This window comes from Cyprinus carpio, chromosome A20, assembly GCF_018340385.1.
Source record: "Cyprinus carpio isolate SPL01 chromosome A20, ASM1834038v1, whole genome shotgun sequence".
Taxonomy (NCBI): domain Eukaryota; kingdom Metazoa; phylum Chordata; class Actinopteri; order Cypriniformes; family Cyprinidae; genus Cyprinus; species Cyprinus carpio.
In genome coordinates, this window is record NC_056591.1 from 2,082,913 (window position 1) to 2,104,625 (window position 21,713).

The 21,713-nt window shown below is 35.6% G+C and overlaps 1 protein-coding gene across 1 annotated transcript in view; it reads left to right on the forward strand.

Moving 5' to 3' along the window:
* The first annotated feature begins 7,576 nt into the window (after positions 1 to 7,576).
* rngtt (RNA guanylyltransferase and 5'-phosphatase) overlaps positions 7,577 to 21,713 on the forward strand; it is a 92,116-nt gene continuing 77,979 nt past the window's right edge. Inside the window, exons 1-5 of the mRNA XM_042777344.1 lie at positions 7,577 to 7,949; positions 8,840 to 8,949; positions 9,319 to 9,422; positions 11,083 to 11,171; positions 20,491 to 20,566. Coding sequence (XP_042633278.1) covers positions 7,886 to 7,949; positions 8,840 to 8,949; positions 9,319 to 9,422; positions 11,083 to 11,171; positions 20,491 to 20,566 — 443 coding nt within the window. The 5' untranslated portion in view covers positions 7,577 to 7,885. The remainder of the gene's footprint in view (positions 7,950 to 8,839; positions 8,950 to 9,318; positions 9,423 to 11,082; positions 11,172 to 20,490; positions 20,567 to 21,713) is intronic.

A 21,713-nucleotide genomic window follows, 5' to 3' on the forward strand; every position in this document is an offset into this window, starting at 1 on the left:
AAACTTGGTATTAAAAGGACTTCCTGTGTCTGTTTGCCTCTTTAAGAAGAATCACTTTATGTATCCCCCAATTGTTAGTGCTTTGGATAAAAGCATCTGCAAAATGACTAAATGTAAATGTAAACCCACTTTTTTTTATAATTGTATTAAAATTACTGTGCATATTTTTTGCATGTTACTGAGTGCATACTAATTTACAGACTACATGGAATATTTGTACTTTTAATTTAATTTTTAAGAACTCAGAACCACTGAAATGAACTAGAAAAGGCAAAAAAGATGATTTAAAAAAGTGAAAATTGTGACTTAACTGAAAACAGCCATTACTTAACAGTAACAAAATATTTCACACTATATAAAAAAAAGTTGTTTTTGAAATTGTAAATAAAACAGATTGCTGGAATATTTTTATGAGTAATATGTTTAACTCTGTGTTGCTGTTTCTTTGTAATTATTTATGAAGTTTACTAGTAATTTCTAAGTGCAAACCCTACACCAATTATTTTCAGCGCAGACACTCGAGTGGATTGCAAAAAAAAAAAAAAAAAAAAAAAAAACCTTTGTTGCAGCTGGCTGATAGTAAAGTGTTTCTTTGGAATTTTATAAAGTTTCATATTATTCCAGAAACAATCATAACAAACAATCATTGCTCTTTAAACAACTACTGAGATTATTTATTTTTATGAATATTTATGCATTACAGATGAAGACATTGATACAATACATTATTATACATTATATGAACTTTTGGTTGATGTTTTTCTTGTATCTCCTGAGTTGTGTGAAATACAGTGTTTTTGAAAAATAAAGTTTTTCCTGACAAAATTTTCATGTGAAACAGTGTATTCTCTTTTTTTAAAGCTTAAGTTTTTATTTGGCAAGCGTATAACACTTATAGTTATACAATACAGATTGTCTCAAAACGTAGGAAAACTGTCGTGGGACAGAGGTAAGTTGGCTGTATATGTACAGTAGGCTACGTATCACTGCAGTCACACCATCCTCCAAAGTGCAGATCAGTTTTCCAGCATCCCTCCTCCACCCCAACTCCTCACTCTTATTCTATTTCCCATCCCATTTTAGGGATATGGGGAGTTCTCTCCCGAGCTTGGAGCCCTCCCTCTGGAGAGCATGCCAAATATGCTTACTTATTGCTCAATCCAATTATATGTTTGTGCGAACTCGTGAATCTGCCTGATTCTTCACAGCTGCTTCAGAATGCATTTATACAGTTTATCAATAATGTGATATCTGGTTCTAGCCAATCAGCAGCCAGGAGCACAGATGAACACATCAACAACCTGTATGTAAATGAACACACAAAAACACAAACACTGATCCAGCAAAATCTCTGTACGCCTATCTTGAGTCTAGAGTCTGCACACTTGTAAATAACATTCCTGTACATTCATTTAAACAATTACAATTCGCAGAGTGCAGCCTGCGATAGGGCTGCCAACCGTTCCGTATAATATAGAACTGTCCAGTATTTAAGGGATCAAAGAAGCGTCCCGTCCCAAAGCTATACGGAACGCAGTGTGTCCCGTATTCGCAGGCATACGCCGTATGACCACCAGATGAATAACAAATTCTCAGTTGATAATTAATTATTCTTTTTAGCAAAAATCATTGTTTTATTTGTGAATGTAGACATTTGAGAAAGGCTTTGAAGGGGTCATATGATGCAATTTCAAGTTTTCCTTTTTTTTTTGTGTGTTTAGACATTTGAGACATTTTCTCTTTGGAGTGTTATGAGTTCTTGGTGCATAAAGATCTGTAGAGTTGCAATGTATAAGGTGTGTAATCCAAGGAGTTATAAAACGGCTCGTTCTAACACACCCCCACATGTCTACGTCACTATGTGGGAAGATTTGCATAACGCCACCCAAATATTCACACAAAGACAGAAGGCGTAACCTTTGATTCTTGCTGTTGCCGCCGGCTCCATGTCATGGAGATGCTGTGTGTTTCGTGGTGAATGCAAAAATACTTTGTTTGGTCTTCCAAAAGAGGACACTACTAGAAATCAGTGGTTAAGTTGTATTTCAACACTGTTCCAGAACAGTTCAACCCAAATATTCAGATGTATGCAGCGCATTCTATGGAGGACTGTTTCCTGATCCTGAGAGAGGACTACAATGCTGGCTGTTCTGACTCACAGTCTGTAAGTATGTTTACATATGTAAAGGATTTGCCACTGATGATTCAAACACGATGATTCCAGTCCTTGTGCCCCCTGCTCTGCACATTTTGTATATCTCTCTTATTGCTTCAGACGTTTGTTCTATTCGAACATAAGTGCCCGGCGAAGTGGAAATCACAGGATATTCTGCCATGATTCCAGTTTGAAACAAATGTATAGACCCCTTAAAAGTTTGTAAACATTGCAATGTCTCCGGGTGGGCGGGGCTTAGCTCCGGAGGCAAAAAAGAGGCGCGGACGCATTGTTGACAAGCGTAAACTAGCACGTTTTAGGAGGGATTTATTAAACATGGATGCAGAAGAAGGTTCGGAACTGTCCCGAATATGTACAGTCACTGACTCTGCGGGACCGTGACAAAAAAAAAAAAATAATAAAAAAAAAAGTGGGAGTTAGCATACATTTATCAATTAATTCAGTTGATCACTCAGTTCACTGACCTAAACTGGTTATCTGACCAAAATATAATGACGATTGGATAACATTACAGTAGCCTAACTTATTTATTTATTTATTTTAGCTAAGCCTGGTGTAGTTCTTGTATCTTGTTCTCATTGGAAACATTTTACCAGGTTTTGGATATTTCCTAGAGCAACATATGAATTACTTTCGGGTGGTTTGGGGAATTTTGTCAAGGCTTATTGTCTAATGTAACCTATCGCTGTGGGCTAACTATGATTAGCAATGTGGATTATTTCAAGAGACCATTCAAAGGATGGCACACACATCTATCGCTGTATGTTTGTTTAACATTTAAGCTAGCTAGTGCGCTGAAGGTTGGTGACTTTTCACCTATAAAACATAAACTTGCTGATTTGTACTAGATAAAACCCAACACACCAGTACATATGCATAGATATTTTACCTAATATGAAGTGTGCACTGCAAACACGAGCATTATTTATGATCGTCTCTGTATAGTCTGCACGCCGTATTGCATTCAACCACCAAATTGTCTTCTTGATTTCTTTGAAGAAATGTCGGCTGGGATCCGGTGAAACTTTAGTTTTGAACCAAAAAGTGCTGCTCCTTCTATTCTGGCAGCCAAAAACACAACAAGACGACATTTTAAAGTCAAAACCTCAAACTTTCAGCGCGCCTGCTATGAGTTCTTCCTTATGTTTTGCCTCCAGCTAGAGCGGTGACGTCACAGTGACGTAGGCGATTAAGGGGTCTATACGTTCCATTCAAAGTGCATTGAAGTGTGTGAGACATTAATTTAAATTGTATTTATTTACAGAGGTATATGATGTCACACTTGTCCGTGTGTGAAGACGTTGTGCAGCGCAAATCTGTGAATGAATGTTCCGAAGTGAGGTAAACTTCAACAGATTTCCCCTGCTCAGGGAGTAGGGAGTAATGAACACTGTGTAGGGATCATGTCAATGGGAACACAGTTCATGCACAGAGCTCACTTCTAACGAGCTGATTATCTGAATCAGGTGTGTTAACAGAGAGACATGCAGAATATGCAGAACTGGGGGGCACGAGGACTGGAATTGATAACCGCTGGTGTAGAGTAGCGCTTGTTGTTTGTCATTTCTCAGATCACAAATGCAGACATGGTTTTAATGTTTACGCAGCATGATGCAACGCAACGTGTAAAAAAATAGTATAAGTCATTATAATCCGTAATTATGTCCCCACTGGATGCAACAAATGGCTCATTTGTAATGGTTTTTACTGTTTTTGTCTTGTAGCGCTGTTGCTCTGACAGGGACACTCATCACAGTATGGTGAGGGGCATAACATTTCCGTCACATGCTTGAGGCATTCGACCAATCACAATGCACTGGATAGCTGGCCAATCAGAGCACACCTCGCTTTTCAGACCGATGAGCTTTGTTCAAGTAGACGCGTTTCAGAAGGTGGGGCATAGATGAGAAACAATAATGTACAGTATGTTGAAAATAATGTGTTTTTTGAACCTTTACCGCATAAAAATTTAATTACACCAAATACACAAAATAACATTCTTTTAGCAGCATCATATGACCCCTTTAAGAGCAGGCGAAATCCTCTTCCGGTTGCTCCCGCTTCATACGCTATATTATTGCAATAAAATGTGATAAATAAAATGTAAATAAAATTTCGCGTCATTTGTATGCATGTCATTTCACAGTATTTTTGTCTCCTAAATTACTACAGTACTTGTGCTGTCACAATTCTATAATGGTAGTCTACAATTTACTCGGGCCAATTACATTTTTGGTATGACATTATTTTTTTTATTTATTGTACATAAATAGGTTAAATAAAACAAATTATTATTTCTGAGAACTTTTTAACTGCAGGCAGACATACATTATGGTACAAATTGCTCTAGAAAAATCCAATGATGATTCCAAGACTGTGGAGAACAGTGCACTATTGCACTTATATACTGAGGTTTTAATTACATTATTGTAATATAGTCAGTAGTGAACTACAGGTGCTGGTCATATAATTAGAATATCATCAAAAAGTTGATTTCACTAATTCCATTCAAAAAGTGAAACGTGTATATTATATTCATTCATTACACACAGACGGATATATTTCAAATCTTTATTTCTTTTAATTTTGATGATTATAACTGACAACTAAGGAAAATTCCCAAATTCAGTATCTCAGAAAATAAGAATATTGTGAAAAGGTTCAATATTGAAGACACCTGGTGCCACACTCTAATCAGCTAATTAACGCAAAACACCTGCAAAGGCCTTTAAATGGTCTCTTAGTCTAGTTTTGTAGGCTACACAATCATGGAGAAGACTGCTGACTTGACAGTTGTCCAAAAGACGATCATTGACACCTTGCACAAGGAGGGCAAGACACAAAAGGTCATTGCAAAAGAGGCTGGCTGTTCAAGGAGCTCTGTGTCCAAGCACATTAATAGAGAGGCGAAGGGAAGGAAAAGATGTGGTAGAAAAAAAGTGTACATGCAATAGGGATAACCACACCCTGGAGAGGATTGTGAAACAAAACCCATTCAAAAATGTGGGGGGAGATTCACAAAGAGTGGACTGCAGCTAGAGTCAGTTCTTCAAGAACCACTACACAAAGACGTATGCAAGACATGGGTTTCAGCTGTCGCATTCCTTGTGTCAAGCCACTCTTGAACAACAGACGGCGTCAGAAGCGTCTCACTTCAAAAAGTACTGGACTGCTGCTGAGTGGTCCAAAGTTATGTTCTCTGATGAAAGTAAATTTTGCATTTCCTTTGGAAATCAGGGTCCCAGCGTCTGGAGGAAGAGAGGAGAGACACACAATCCACATTTCTTGAGGTCCAGTGTAAAGTTTCCACAGTCAGTGATGGTTTGGGGTGCCATGTTATCTGCTGGTGTTGGTCCACTGTGTTTTCTGAGGTCCAAGGTCAACACAGCCGTATACCAGGAAGTTTTAGAGCACTTCATGCTTCCTGCTACTGACCAACTTTATGGAGATGCAGATTTCAATTTCCAACAGGACTTGGCACCTGCACGCAGTGCCAAAGCTTCCAGTACCTGGTTTAAGGACCATGGTATCCCTGTTCTTAATTGGCCAGCAAACTCGCCTGACCTTAACCACATAGAAAATCTGTGGGTATTGTGAAGAGGAAGATGCGATACGCCAGACCCAAGAATGCAGAAGAGCTGAAGGCCACTATCAGAGCAACCTGGGCTCTCATAACACCTGAGCAGTGCCACAGACTGATCGACTCCATGCCACGCCGCATTGCTGCAGTAATTCAGGCAAAAGGAGCCCAAACTAAGTATTGAGTGCTGTACATGCTCATACTTTCATACTTTTCAGTTGGCCAAGATTTCTAAAAATCCTTTCTTTGTATTGGTCTTTAAGTAATATTCTAATTTTCTGAGATACAGAATTTGGGATTTTCCTTAGTTGTCAGTTATAATCATCAAAATTAAAAGAAATAAAGATTTGAAATATATCCGTCTGTGTGTAATGAATGAATATAATATACAAGTTTCACTTTTTGAATGTAATTAGTGAAATAAATAAACTTTTTGATGATATTCTATTTATATGACCAGCACCTGTAAAGTGGGCAATCTGTCTATCTTTCTATATAGTGGCAAAAACATGCAAAAACGGGGCCTCTAAATGCAAAAGGTTAATCTGGGCTCCAATGCTCCTTACTGTTGTCTTTTCTGAGATAAATCACATAACATGAATTCACAACCTGTTTTATTGACGGTATGAATGCCTGGAAATATTATTTAACGTTTTCAAGTGTATTTATTATTTGTATCGCAATAAACATTTTGTTATTTTAATAGGCGATAACACAAATAGTAGCCTTTAAATTCTTTATCACAAAATAAAAACAATAAATGTATTTATCTGCTCTTTAACGTGGCGTGAGATCACTGTATTCACCTCAGTTCAAGAGGCATGTGAATCAATCTTCCTCTTACAGCACGAAATAAACATGAATGAATATCAGATGTGTTGAAAAAAATCAGAACAACTTAATAAAACGAATGTAATCGATCAATCAGTGTTTCTAAAATTGTCAATAAAACAGCTTGTAAATAGTTATAACAGTCATAACCTCAGAAACGCCAACAATATAACTTTCCCAACATTGTTTTATTATTTTCATAAATCAGTCAGTTAACCGCACAGCCGGCAACATTTTTGGAATACATGGAATTTTCACATTAATTAACATTATTCATGCAATATAACAACTTTAACGTCGTAATTTTGACTTTATTCTAAAAATATTATGACAAACGCTGCCATATTTACTAAATTACTTAATGCAAACACACTCTTGGCACAATGGTACAAAATGCAAAAAGACAGAAAGAAAGAAAAAAAAATCACATTTTAGTTGTAATTTACTTTAATTCTCTGGACTTCCTTTTTGCAAATTCATCCACAATGTCCTTGATGTTTAATTTAAGGCTTTGTGTATTCTCAATAGAAAGAATGGTTTTTCGATATACGCTATATACACCCCTCTATCTATCTATCTATGTTTTTAGTTTCCTTGATGTTTTAGCTGCTGTCTATCTATCTATCTATCCATATAGCTGTCTATCTATCTATCTATCCATATAGCTGTCTATCTATCTATCTAGCTGTCTATCTATCTGTCTATCTATCCATATAGCTGTCTATCTATCTATCTAGCTGTCTATCTATCTATCTATATAGCTGTCTATCTATCTATCTATCTATCTATCTATCTATCCATATAGCTGTCTGTCTATCTATCTATCTATCTATCTATCTATCTATCTGTCTATCTGTCTGTCGATCTATCTATCTATCTATCTATCTATCTATCTATCTATCTATCTATCTATCTGTCTGTCTGTCTGTCTGTCTATCTAGCTGTCTATCTATCTATCTATCTATCTATCTGTTTGGGTGTTTAGCGCCCCCTGCTGGCCGCCTGTAGTGACTGCTATCGGTTTCGGTGGGTAACGCACAGAGCTGCGGGATAACGTGGAGAATTTCTGTTCACTTGTGAGCCGGGTTTGAGAAGCGGACGCCTCATGGAGCTCATCTCATGACTGCTGACCCGAGGAAGGCCCTCTGTACAGCGAGGCTGTTGGTAAAGTTACAGTGAAACGCTGCTAGAGCCGGGGTTTGTGTGCAGGGCCCTTCAGCCGATCCCCGGAGATCCTCAGCCCGCGACAGACAGGCTCGAGCTCCGGAGCAGCGCTCGTGTCGTGCAGCAGCGGGAGCATGTCTCAGACCGGAGCGCCTCCGCGGTGGAAGAACTGTCCCAGAAGAGGACAACCTGTGGCTGGTGAGCATCTGTCAGATACTTGTAAACAAAGCTGCTGTACTAATCCACACTCACTCTCCATGAGAAGACTATTTAGCCTCTTAGGGTTAGGCTATTATGGGTTGGGCTAGTGTAGTGAGAGCAAGTGTATTTGTGAACAGAGCTGTGTTAAAACAGGTTTAGTACTCTGTGCTCTCAGTCTAACAGATAGCTACCATTAGCCTCTGCTTGAGCATAGCACTGATTTACAGCGCTACTGCGTCAAAATAAACGCACAAATGTGCCAAAATAAACCAATGGTAACTTAATCACGTGTGTTTTTAATTAGGAACATGTACGACGTCAAAATAGATATAAGGGCCTCTCTAAACTGTTTTGTTTTGACTGGTTTCAAACTGAGTGGCTAGCCAGATTAGCTCGCTGCACGCAGCACAACACAAGTACGTCACTGGATACGAGGCGGGAGGCGTGTGTTCATGAATATTAATCGCGTAATGCTACGTCCGGCCTGCTGATTTGCTGAGAGGCAGACGTCCGTGAGGAGCTGACGAATCCTACTGTGACGAAGGCGTAGTTTAGGAATATTAATTAGAAGAGTCGTTACGTAATTAATATTCATGAGATTAGACTTCGCCTTAGTACTACTCATAGACAGTAACTAGGGTACTAGTACTGCTATTCTGTCAGCTGAAAACCTCAAAAATATTTAAATGAGTGTATTCCCTTATATTTCAAGCATTTCATATAAATATAGTACATTTAACAACTAAGATCAGAGTAAAATATTAAAATGAATATCATTAATTGAATACCTTGGTATTTCCATATTGTACTGTGGTAGTCTTTGTAAGGGTTTGCTGTACTAATCCATCGTTGTGAGTTTTTATTAAAGGTATGATTTCTCTCCGCAGGTAAATTTCTGCCCATGAAAACCATGCTTGGACCACGCTATGATGATAAAGTCCCGGAGGAGAACAGGTTTCATCCGAGCATGCTGTCCAACTATCTCAGAAGCTTAAAGGTATACGGACGTTCCTCTTAAAGGGACAGTTCACCCACAAAAAAAAAAAAAAAAAAATTCTGTCATCATTTACTCACCCTCAAGTTGTTGCAAACCTCTGTTTCTTTCTTCTGTTGAGCACAAAGGATATTTTAAAGAATGTTGGTAATCAAACAGTTGGTGGTAGCCATTGATTTTCATAGCATTGGGACTGTTTGATTATTAACATTCTTTAAAATATCTTCTTTAGTTTTTAATAAAAGAAAGACATGTTGGAACAACTGTAGGGTGAGAAAATGATGATAGAATTAATTTTTGTGTGTAAACGATCTCTTTAAACGGATGTGTCGGCTGATGAGCTGTGTTAACGTGATGCTGACCGGTCCGCAGGTGAAGATGGGTCTGCTGCTGGACCTGACGAACACCAGCCGCTTCTATGATCGAGCAGAGATAGAAAAAGAGGGAATCAAATACGTCAAACTTTCCTGCAAAGGGTATGTGAGCTATAGAATCTAAATGCTGTGCTGTTTTTCTTGCGTTTGAAATGTAATCCACCGCTGTTTCTGAGTCCAAGCCTCGACTCGTTTCAATCATGAATACTGCCTCAAAAGGTGTTACAGGCGATTTTGGATAAATGTTGGTTTTGGGACTAGTTTTTGGGTAGTGTTTTTAGTACTTTTGCTATGACTTTTGCCTCAACAAACTCTTAATATGCTGTTTATTAATAGTTAATCAGGTAGTTGTATGGGGGAGGATTGAGGAATCATTTTGAAAATATTGTGAAAATAAATAAATAAATAGATATATATACAGTACAGGTCAAAAGTTTGGAAACATTACTATTTTTAATGTTTTTGAAAGAAGTCTCTTCTGCTTCATCAAGCCTGCATTTATTTGATCAAAAATACAGGAAAAAAACAGTAATATTGTGAAATATTATTACAACTTAAAATAATAGTTTTCTAATTTGAATATACTTTAAAAAATAATTTATTCCTGTGATGCGAAGCTGAATTTTCAGCACATCATTACTCCAGCCTTCAGTGTCACATGTAACATCCAGTCTATCACATGACATTCTTTAGAAATCATTCTAATTATTCTGATTTATTATGAGTGTTGGAAACAGTTCTGCTGTCTAATATATTTGATGAATAAAAGGTTTAAAAAGAACTGCATTTTATTCAAATAAAAAACAAAATTTCTAATAATATATAGTCTAATAATATATTTTCTTTACTATCACTTTTTATCAATTTAACACATCCTTGCTGAATAAAAGTATTGATTTTATTTAAAAAAAAGAAAGAAAAAAAATTACTGACCCCAAATTACTGACCAGTAGTGTATATTATTACAAAATATCTTTTTTTTATTGTTTATTTTTTATTTTTTTTACTTTTTATTCATCAAAGTATCCTAAAAAAGTATCACATGTTCTGAAAAAATATTAAGCAGCAGAACTGTTCCCAACTTTGATAATGAATCATCATATTAGAATGATTTTCTAAAGGCATCATGTGATAATGATCCTAAAAAATTCAGCTTGTGCATCACAGAAATAAATGATAATTTAAAGTAATAATAAATTTAAAAAAAAAATTATTTTAAAATTGCAATAATATATCAATATATTACTTTTTTTTCTGTATTTTTGATCAAATAAATGCAGGCTTGATGAGCAGAAGAAACTTCTTTCAAAAACATTAAAAATAGTAATGTTTCCAAACTTTTGACCTGTACTGTATATATATATGAGATTAAAATACAAATCCTATATTTTACAAACAAAAACAACATTAGAGACTTTTGTGCCAACAGCAGGTAATTTCCCACGACAGCCAAACATTTTACTTACACAAATTCTGTTTCGTTTCGTTGTCTTTCTTCAGTGTAGCTGCGGTAATAATGCTCACTGATAATTTAAAGATGTTGCAGGTCCAGTGTGAATAAAGGACACAAATATAATGATGCAACATATAATTAATCAGACAATACAGATGTTTTTTCACTTGCTTAAACAATAAACACAACCGATCTGATAGCGTGCTCTGAAAAAAATGAATTGGGTCAGTGCTGTATGAATTTAGGTCCCCGATATGCTTCCAGTGAATTGTAGTGATGATATTTATTTTGTGTTTGTGTCTCGTTCAGTCACGGTGAATGCCCCACAGTAGAGACGACAGAGATGTTCATCCGGCTGTGCGAGCACTTCATCGAGAAGACACCCACAGAGCTCATCGGTAAGACCAGCCAGCTCACTTCTGACAGTTTTGCTGGATTTTGTTGTTGTGTAGCACCCTTAAACCCTGATTCCAACATCAGGCCTGATGCACACATCATTTGTCAGGCTGAAAGCACCGTAAAAGTCATCCATATGACCGGTGTGCTGTGTTCCACAAGCAGCAGACTGCAGGTTTAAGTGTTACACGCTGGAAACATTCCCCTCAAATATAAAAATATAGTTGTGCATGTCCATATATTTTGAGGAATGGTTTGACGCCAAACACCTCTGTGTTGTTTTTAAGCCAATTAGATTTTGTTTTGTTTGTAATGAATTTTTTTGTGTTTCTCATGGTGATGAGATTTTAGAGCTTCTCACAGTGAAAAGCAACATGACTACAGTCAGCTGGAAAATATTTCATATTTAAATGTAGTACAATACAAAAAAAAAGATAGAAGTGGATTTACTTCTTAGTTATTGTAAATAAATTAAAATCATCAGCATATAAATAAAACCATCTTCTTCCCAAGTTAAGTGAATACAGTTTTAATAAAAGGCCTGATATGTATCTGGATATCACAGCATTGAAATACACTCAGATGCTCAGTTAGATGTTGATATCACAGCATTGAAATACACTCAGATGCTCAGTTAGATGTTTAATCAAGATAAGAGTGGATGTAAGAGAACGAACGTAGATTATATTTCATGCAATGTCATATTAAATATGAACAGGAATGTGGCTAAACCATCCAGTCCTGACGATCACTCATCATGTCCTGATAAATGAGGCATCATGGGAGCTAAGTGACAGACTTTATCGAGTGATTGACATGCAGCAGTGAACTCTATGAATAATTCTTATCGTTTCTAATTTGCAGTATTATACTGTATAGATGTATGACACACAGAGGCAGCGGAGTATGACATCTGCAGACATTCATGTTTGACTCAAATCAAAGTGACTGCCAATAACAAGTGCAAGTCAACAACTTCGTTGCGTAAATGAGATGAAGTTACTCAGATGCTTTATATCACAGCACTGAAATACACTCAGATGCTCAGGTAGATGTTTAATGCTTTTGACATCTCATCTGCTCACCGAGGCTGCATTTAATTGGTCGGAAATACAGTAAAACAGTGATATTGTGAAATATTATTACAATATAATATAACTATAATATTAAGTTAAAATGTGATCAAAGCTGAATTTTCAGTCTTCAGTGTCACATGATCCTTCAGAAATCAGTATAATATGCTGTTTGAGAAACATTTCTGATTATTATCAGTGTTGAAAACAGATGTGCTGTTTTCTGGAAACAGATACGTTTTTTAAGATTATTTTAATGAATTGAAATTGTAACATCATGAATGTCTTTCCTGTCACCTTCTGCATCAATTGAATGTGTCCTTATGGAATAACAGTATTAATTTCTTTAAAAAAAAAAAATTATTCTCTATTTTGTAAGTTAAACTTTGGCTTTTGTTTTGTGCTGAGGTTCTGATCACCTTATGTAGATTATTTTAGACACATTGTTCCAGCGCGTGTGAGTTTGTCCTGTTGGAGGCGCTCTCGAGTCACACTAATGCACAGAACCTGCTAAATGAGATGAGCATGTGAATGTCATTGTTATCACCACGGCAACGGTGTGATTGACACCGCAGGGAACTTGAGCACCAGGGACATCTGGAAAGGCAAGACACACGGAGAGAGCTGGAGCTCGGGGCACTGAGAGGAATTACTGTTATTACTGTCATACTCTCCTTTACACAAAATAGATCTCAGATAGAGTTAGAGAATGGGACCAGGATGCATTTTAGAAATTAAAAGAAATTAATTAGCGTTTGCAGGCACTATGATTACTCGTTGAGGGAAATTATACGTAATAAAACGAAAGATTTTCACTTGGCAGACAAAACAAAACAGGCTAAAAAAACTTGAAGGATGAACCCAAACTATTTAGAGAACAGCCTATTTAATTAATTTTTTTTTATTAATAACTCTATTTAGCAAGGATACATTAAATTGACCAAAAGTCACATTTAAAATGTTACAAAAAAAATTCTGTTTCAAATAAATGTTGTTCTTTTGAACTTTCTCTTCAGCAGAGAATCCGGCGTAAAAACAATATGTTTTCTGCACTGATGATAAGAAATCTGGATATTAGACTGATTTCTGAAGATCATGTGACACTGAAGACTGAAGCAATGATGCTGAAAATACAGCTGCGCATCACAGAAATACATTACAGTTTAAAATATATTCACTTAGAAAACTGTTCTTTTAAGTTGTAATACTATCTCACAGTATTTAACAGAATTTTTGATCAAATAAATGCTGCTTTTTGTAGCTTTGGTGAGTTGTTTAGAATTCTTTAGAAAACATTAGAGAATCTTAAATTCAGTGAAGTTTAGATCTGTTTTTATCTATTTTTCCTTACATATTTACGACAAACATCATATGGTAGTGAGTCTCTGCATGTGTCATAAAAACACATTGCAATTTCTTTCTCATATTTTTATTTTATTTTTATTTTTATGTGGGTCGCCACATGGAAAAAACTCACTTTTGGGATCCTAAATTCAGCTTCTGATGGATATTGTAGTTTTATTGTTGTTAATTTGCAGCTTTTGTTAGTTTATTTTCACCAATGTTTTTGTTTTCCAAATAGTAGAATAATAGTGAAGTCTTCAAAACAATGAAAAAAAAAAAAACCCAAATGGAATTATGAGATTTCTGGAGTGACCAAGAAATATGAAGCAGTGTCTTATACATGGGCTTCTGCTACGCTTTGTCTAGATTCCAGCTTCATGAGGTGCATCCTCGGTCTTTTCTTCCCTGTTGTGCATCAGGCATCAGTTGTGTCATAGTTTGATGTGTGTAGGTGCAGTTACACAAGCAAAATTTTGTATGCAAAAACTACTGTGTTTTGTATGCAAAAAAAGTCAATAGTGATAGTGTATGTATGAAACAGAAGTCACTGTCAAACCAAGCAGGTTTCTTCTGGTAAAAGAGCCGAAAATACACCACCAACTTAAACCAATGCAAAATATGAGAATGGAAATTAGGCGAAATTCACAGATGTGCAGATTTCTATTAGATAGCTTGATTTCGACTGAAAATTCACTGGAAATGTTTTTGATTTATTATTATTTTTAATGATGTGCAAAAATAAGCCTTTTAAAATATACACTTCAGTATTCAGTGAAAAATAAGAATTGTAAATTTAGATTTTGCAGTGATTTAAAACCGTAATGGAAGGATTCCACTTCACCTTTTTTACATTCAAATTTTCATTTAGTAAAGAAATGAACACATGAATGAAATGTATCTTCGTCTGCAAAACTAATTGAAGGCATGTAAGCAAAAAACGTTATATCTGAAGGTTTTTAGGATCGACATGTGTTGAGTTGTGTTTGTAGAGTTGAGTGAGTGACACCCAGGATCTTACGCCTGTAATGAATGAATTTCAGGATTTCTTTATTCTCAGGAAACTGAATGGTTGTTATTGTTTTATTTTTATGTTCGGTATGGTTTCATCAGTTGTAGGACAGTGTAGGTATTTAAAATTGTCACGAGACTTGTGAAGCGCTGTGGGAGTGTGAAAGAGTAGAGTACGCTTTAATTAGCCAAAAAACTATTTACAACACTAAACAGCTGCCATGACAACTGTTGCTAGGGTTGCTGTTAGATAACCAATATATGTGATAAAAATACTAATTGACTAATATGATACTTCTGTTCAAAGAGCCTTCTGACCCACTTATACACTCTTGTGCATTAATCCATGTGTAGGATATTGTAATGTGTCTGACACTAATGTTAACATTTCATGTTTATATATATTTTTAAACAAATCAGTGGAAGCATCTTATTTCATGAAACATTGTCACGATGAACACTTTACAAAGACTAATAATTGATGCTCCAGTGGCTGTAATCTCATGCTTGAGAGAGTATGGATTATTCAGATGAGCTGAGGTGAGTGTGTGTGGATTTGTCGGCACTACAATTAAAAAAATGAAGAAAAAAAGACAAGATGAAAAAAAAAACACCTTGAATTTCAGTACGACTATTAAATTTCTGTGTCAGATTTTAGAAGGTTTTTTTGTATTATTTGGCTGAATTAATCTTCACATATATCACAGTTGATGAAAAAAACTTAATAATTTGGTTCACTTACTTAACCATATACGGTAATTGCAAATGATGTAACATTTCATTATATGTAGTTTTATAGTATAATATTGTCATATTTATGGTTTTTGGATGTAAAAACTCCCAGAAGTGCATGACACATCACAGTTTAGTTTGCTTTCTTCATATTTTTTTAAAGAGTGCTTGTTACATTTTTCATTCATTTTTTAATTAATGTATAATTTATTATTTTAGCATCTTGTGTGTTCACCTGCTAGTTGCTCTTGTGCGAGAGCATTTACCATTTTTTATGGTCACGCCACTTAAGCTGAGCTATGAATTATCATGTGGCTTTCCATCGCCTGTATCATTATAATGGTTATTAGTACATTACAAGGTTTGATCGTTTAAGTAGACTGTATTACTAAATGAAATGTACAGTTAGAAGTTGTAAAATATACAAACACCAAAAAATATGCCACCCAGTAATACTCAAAACAGTGTTTTTGGTAACTACAGCTGCCTGTTTTTAATCTTAAAATGATGTACAGTACAGGTCAAGAGTTTGGAAACATTACTATTTTTAATGTTTTTGAAAGAAGTCTCTTCTGCTCATCAAGCCTGCATTTATTTGATCAAAAATACAGAAAAAAACAGCAATATTGTGAAATATTATTACAACTTAAAATAATAGTTTTCTATATAATATACTTTAAAAAATAATTTATTCCTGTGATGCAAAGCTGAATTTTCAGCATCATTACTCCAGCCTTCAGTGTCACATGTGACATCCAGTCTATCACATGATTATTTAGAAATCATTTTAATATTCTGATTTATTATGAGTGTTGGAAACAGTTCTGCTGTCTAATATATTTGATGAATAAAAGGTTTTAAAAAGAACTGCATTTATTCAAAATAAAAAATAAAAATCTAATAATATATATTCTAATAATATATTTTCTTTTCTTTACTTTTTTTTTTTTTTAATTTATCATTTCTTTGTTGAATTATTGTTTTTATTTAAAAAAAGAAAGAAAAAATAAATTACTGTACTGAAATTAATTTACAGTAGTGTATATTGTTATTACTAAATATTTATATTTTTTAAACAAAAAAACATAGCTTTTTTTTTTTTTTTTTTTTTTTATTCATCAAAAGTATCCTAAAAAAAAAGTATCACCATGTTCTGAAAAAAATATTAAGCAGCAGAACTGTTTCCAACTTTTTGATAATGAATCATCATATTAGAATGATTTCTAAAGGATCATGTGATAATGATCCTAAAAATTCAGCTTTGCAATCACAGACAATAAATGATAATTTTAAAGTATAATAAATTTAAAAACAATTATTTTAAATTGTAATAATATATCACAATATTACATTTGTTTCTGTGTTTTTGATCAAATAAATGCAGGCTTGATGAGCAGAAGAAACTCCTTTCAAAAACATTAAAAATACTAATGTTTCCAAACTTTTGACCTCTACTGTATATTTGTACAGTGCAGGTTCTGTGGTGCTGAATATGACGGTTTCCAGATCACAACCCATAATCCTCAGGTAGTTTTATCATGCCACACCATGATGCTGCAAGCCGAGCCCCCTCAGAGGTGCTTAGGTAGATCTTCCGATGTATAAATAACACTTCAAAACTGAAAAAGGCCCTCAGAGCTCAGACATCAATGGAGTCGAGCGTCTGTGGAGTGGCTGTTTGCAGCAGTGCGGTATGAAAGTTTTTGTTCAGTCACTATCCAGCGACTAGGACAGCTGTGGGCTGTGATATAAGATCACTCTGATGAATGTGTGTGGCATTTGCCATGATTGCCTCTGATGAAATTTTATTTTTGTATTGCCGGAAGCCACAATACAGCTGCATCCATGTGAGGACACTTTGATAAGAAAGCTCATTTGCTGATACTTTTGCCGCGTCATTGCGAGTGTAAATATGATGTTTATGTGAAGGCAGGCTGATCAAGAACTGACAGACTTTTCGCTCGGTTGAGTTTTGCCATCGTTTGAGATTTGGCTTATGTCCACTTTTGAAAAAAAAAATAACTCCTGTTGGCTATGATTCACTAATAAAGACACTTTATCAGGGTATGAAGAAAATGTATGGAATTCATTTCTTCTAGATGAAAGAACTGTTTCACTCCTGGGGAAATGTATAGAGAAAATATATTGAATATATGATGTATGTTTCTGGAACATTTCATCAGTGCACGTTATTGCAATGACAGAATTGTTTGTCTGTCATAATTTTTCATCAACCTCCGAAATGACTGTCCTTTTAATCTAACCTTTCCTAGACTGTGTTGGCTATTGGTTAATGTCAACCAATAGATACTTACAGTTGCAGGAAATTATGTAAGAATGATGTAAACCCTTTCTGTGGATTTCGCTGCTGATGGGTCAGATCACTGCTGTTACAAATCAAGAGCAGCTTACTGTCTGCATTCATTTCCTCAATCAGGTATATTGGCTGCTCTTATGTGGATGAAGTGAAGATTGTTCATTAGGATGAAAACAACAGGACTGCATACATGAGAAACTCTGTTCTGTGAATCAGTCTAACAGCGGCCGATGCTGCCTTTCTATTTTTCCTGTTATTGGAGTTTGTTTCACATCCGGAGCAGATAGCATCACTGATCGGAACGGCTTCTGTTTGTTTTTGGCGTGACGCCGGTGTAGACGGGGTAAAAGTCTTTTCCATTGGCTTTCTTTGTAAACATGCGCTAGACAGAAGTAACTGACCGTTGCTCGCTCTCGTCTCACATCTTTTGCGGCGACTCGTGTTGTGAAAACATTGTTCAACTTTTAAAACATGCAGTTTTTAAAAATTCCACTGCTCAGGTTTTACATACAAAAACATGTTTTGTGTGAATGGACCATTACAGTGTAACTTTCAGTCAATGTAGTGAAATAACTGCAACTGGTCATAAAATGTTACAGCCAATGCTGTGTCAGATTGTTTCATAACTCAACTCATTTGGCTGCCAAGCCTGTAAATCCACAGACTGGCAACTTAAACATCTTACTTTAGGAATAAAGACGGGGTCTGTTTCGAGAGTAACCACTGAAAACCCCAGAGGAAGAAATATCTGTCTGTGTACTAGGACTGTCAAAATATACAATTTTCACTGCACAGTTATCATTGGCAAAACAATTTACAGTACAGTTTTGAAAAAGAAAAAAAAAATGTTTTAGTCAAATTTATCTTTAACTTTATTTTGTGCTTTCTTTTTTTTTTGGCCAAAGAATCAAAAGGAAAAATACGAGCATAAGGAGGTGGAATGAGAGTTCGTAAGCATAACTGTACAGTAGCATGCGAACATTTTTACTATTGATTGGCACTTCCTGTATACTGGGCTATTTTAAAGAATCTAAAAACTTCACGTGCAGATTTTGTGTAGCTGCACACTGCTGCGTCGTCTTGTGATGAGTGGCATTGCTTTGTTGGACTGTGAACTGGCCCTGGGTTATTTACAATATTAGTGTATGTATAGTAGGGCTGGGCGATATGATGATATTATCGAAGTATCTCAATGTCGATGTCAACAGTAAGGTAACAGATGATTATCAACATTATCGGGGAAAAAAAGACAAATGATAAACCTAGTAAGTTGCACAAAAATATTTTACATAGCACCACGGTCACCATACAGGTCTTTTTGCATGCAAGAATGAAATAATTTACGGTAGTAGGAGGGTTGGGAATCGAAAAGCTTTTCCAATTTCGGAAATCAGATCAGATGCATAAGGAATCAAATTACAGTACTTGTTATAAAATAAAATTTTGATTCTTCTTCTCGATTGCTGTATGCAAATTTGTTGTGATTTCAAAAGATGTAAATAAACTCGAAATAGAACTCAATTCTGCACTCACGCGCTGTTTTCTCATTCAGAGCAGATACAAAATTACGCAAAAGGGTGGATTGCTTTATGGAAGCAACAAATACATGTGTGAGCGTTCCAGTGGTCAGGTCAGCCTTCAGTGATACTTTGGCCGATATTTGGCATTTCTTATATATTGGCATCGGCTGATAGGTTTTTCTGTTTGGCCGATGTGTCAGAAGCAGGACTATAGAAACCCGTTTCCACCAAGGCAATTGTGACGTTTATCTACATTTACGAAAGAGTATTATAGTGCTTTCTTTTGTATTATTAGTTATAGAAAGGCAAGTGGCATAATATTTGATACATTCTATGTCTAATGTGAAAGTTTACTTTTCTCAATCAGTATTCAGCAAATTCGCATTTATATAACATATTAGATGTCTTTGAACATCTAATAAACATTTAATTTTACTAACCTTGCAAACTTTCAATTACTTCCTTTTTATCAATTTCTTTATTTGTGAAAAATATTATAATAGTATTACAGAATGAAAGAATTAGTTTTTTTTTTCAGATTATTTTTTTTTAATCAAGTTCAAATTGTTTAACACTTATTCATTTTCAAATTATTATATGAATATATAAATATTATGTAACAGATATAAAATGTACGCATGTGTTTTTATTATCTTTAAATTAAATAGTGGTACCATATATATTGGTTTTACATTGACTGTTGTCCACCCTGCTCTCTCTGAGTTATTGGCATCGGTCATCAGAAAATCAATATCGGTCGACCACTAAATATATATTGAACAGTGAAATCCACTCACTTAACTGTAGGAGGCTCACAGAAATACACCAAACTATATTGAGTTGCTTTAATTTTTTAAACATCACATTTATCATCAGTTCTAGTATACTGCAACTGTTTTTCATTACTCTTTGATTATTACCCTGATGCAAAAGTGGCAAACTCAAAACAAAAGGCCAGCTCTATGAAAGAAACGCTCCCAAAGCACATCTCACTGCACTTCCTTCTGATGACTGTAATTATCTTAATAAGTTCACACAGCTATGTGCAAGCTGCGGCTGGCTTGAGCAGAGTTCAGCACTCAGCGCTGCACATTTAATATGTGTATCAGTGAGCGGGAGAGTTCCCACTGCATCACTCCAAAGGCCAGCCGTCTGGTCCTGCTGATACACACAGACTGCATAAATAACCAAAAATGATGATATTGATTTCAGTGAAGGATGAAGATCGTTCATGTGTCCAGAATGATTGGTTTGGTGGGTGGGTGGGCTGTGAATAATGTGTGATTCAGTTGTGTTGAAGTCACTGTTGTTGTTTTGTCTCCCGCAGGCGTTCACTGCACGCATGGCTTCAACCGCACCGGCTTTTTAATATGTGCCTACCTGGTGGAGAAAATGGACTGGAGGTTAGATAACACACATGAGCACTCACCCAATCAGCACATGTAGACGGGTACAGAATCAACTTTCTTTTTTTTTTTTGCCCACCAGCCATGGAAAATGGCAAATCAAGGAACCAGATAAGGCCCCCTTTGCACAGACAAATATCACTTAAAAAATAACTAAAGTATCCAACAGGCTAATTTATACTGGTAACGTTATTAAAAAAACAGGTTCATGAGTCATTTGTTTGTGATGTTTTTCTGTGCATTCCACAAAGACTACATGATAGAAGGGTGCTTTCTTGGCATTGTTATTTATAGGTGCTAAGCACCTATTGTATCTGTTAGTTTTAGTCTACTTCTTCCACTCGGGAAGCCCATAGAACCATTGTGGGAAAGTTATATAATTTGGCACACAGATAGAGGACATTCTCAATGTTAACCATAGCAAACTTGGAGTCTCTATCGCAAACTCTGGCATGTTAACAAATTTGATGAAATTCGCTCAAAAATGGACATGAGGCTATCTCTTCGCAACGCTTTAGCAGATTCTGACCAAACTTGGTTCACGTTATACAAAGCATGACCTGATGGCACAAGAGGAGCTTCACCACTGCAGCACCTTCTGGTCAAAAGATGTAGTCATACCTGTCAACATTTGGGTCCCAAAATAAGGGAGACGGGGGTGGGGCAAAAGTATCAATTATTATATTATATTATTATTATTATATTAATTTATTGTATTAATTTAAACAATTATTATCAAACAATTATTTAAACTGCGTGTTTTCTGCTTATAAATAAGGGTCGTTTTTGTCTTTGGACTAAAATAAAAAATAGAAGGGCTTATTGAAAAATGCTAATTCATTCTCTCTTCATTCTTTCGCTTTTCTTCAGGAATATAGCCATTTCCTCCATAACCGCAGTAAACAAAGCAGCAGCACCTGATTTAGCAACTTGCAGCGTTTATATTTAATCAATTAAACCATAGCCTTTTGATGTGTAAGCTATATCTCAATTTTCTTGTATATTTGTTTTTTGTTTTTTCACTGGAGCACCACTCCTGTGAGTCTTCTCCTCCTGTCCCGTTTCTATCCTTTCCTTCCCGCGGTACTCGTCACTGTTGTAGGTTGCCAAGTTGAGGAAACAAATGGTTTGAAACTTTTATGTG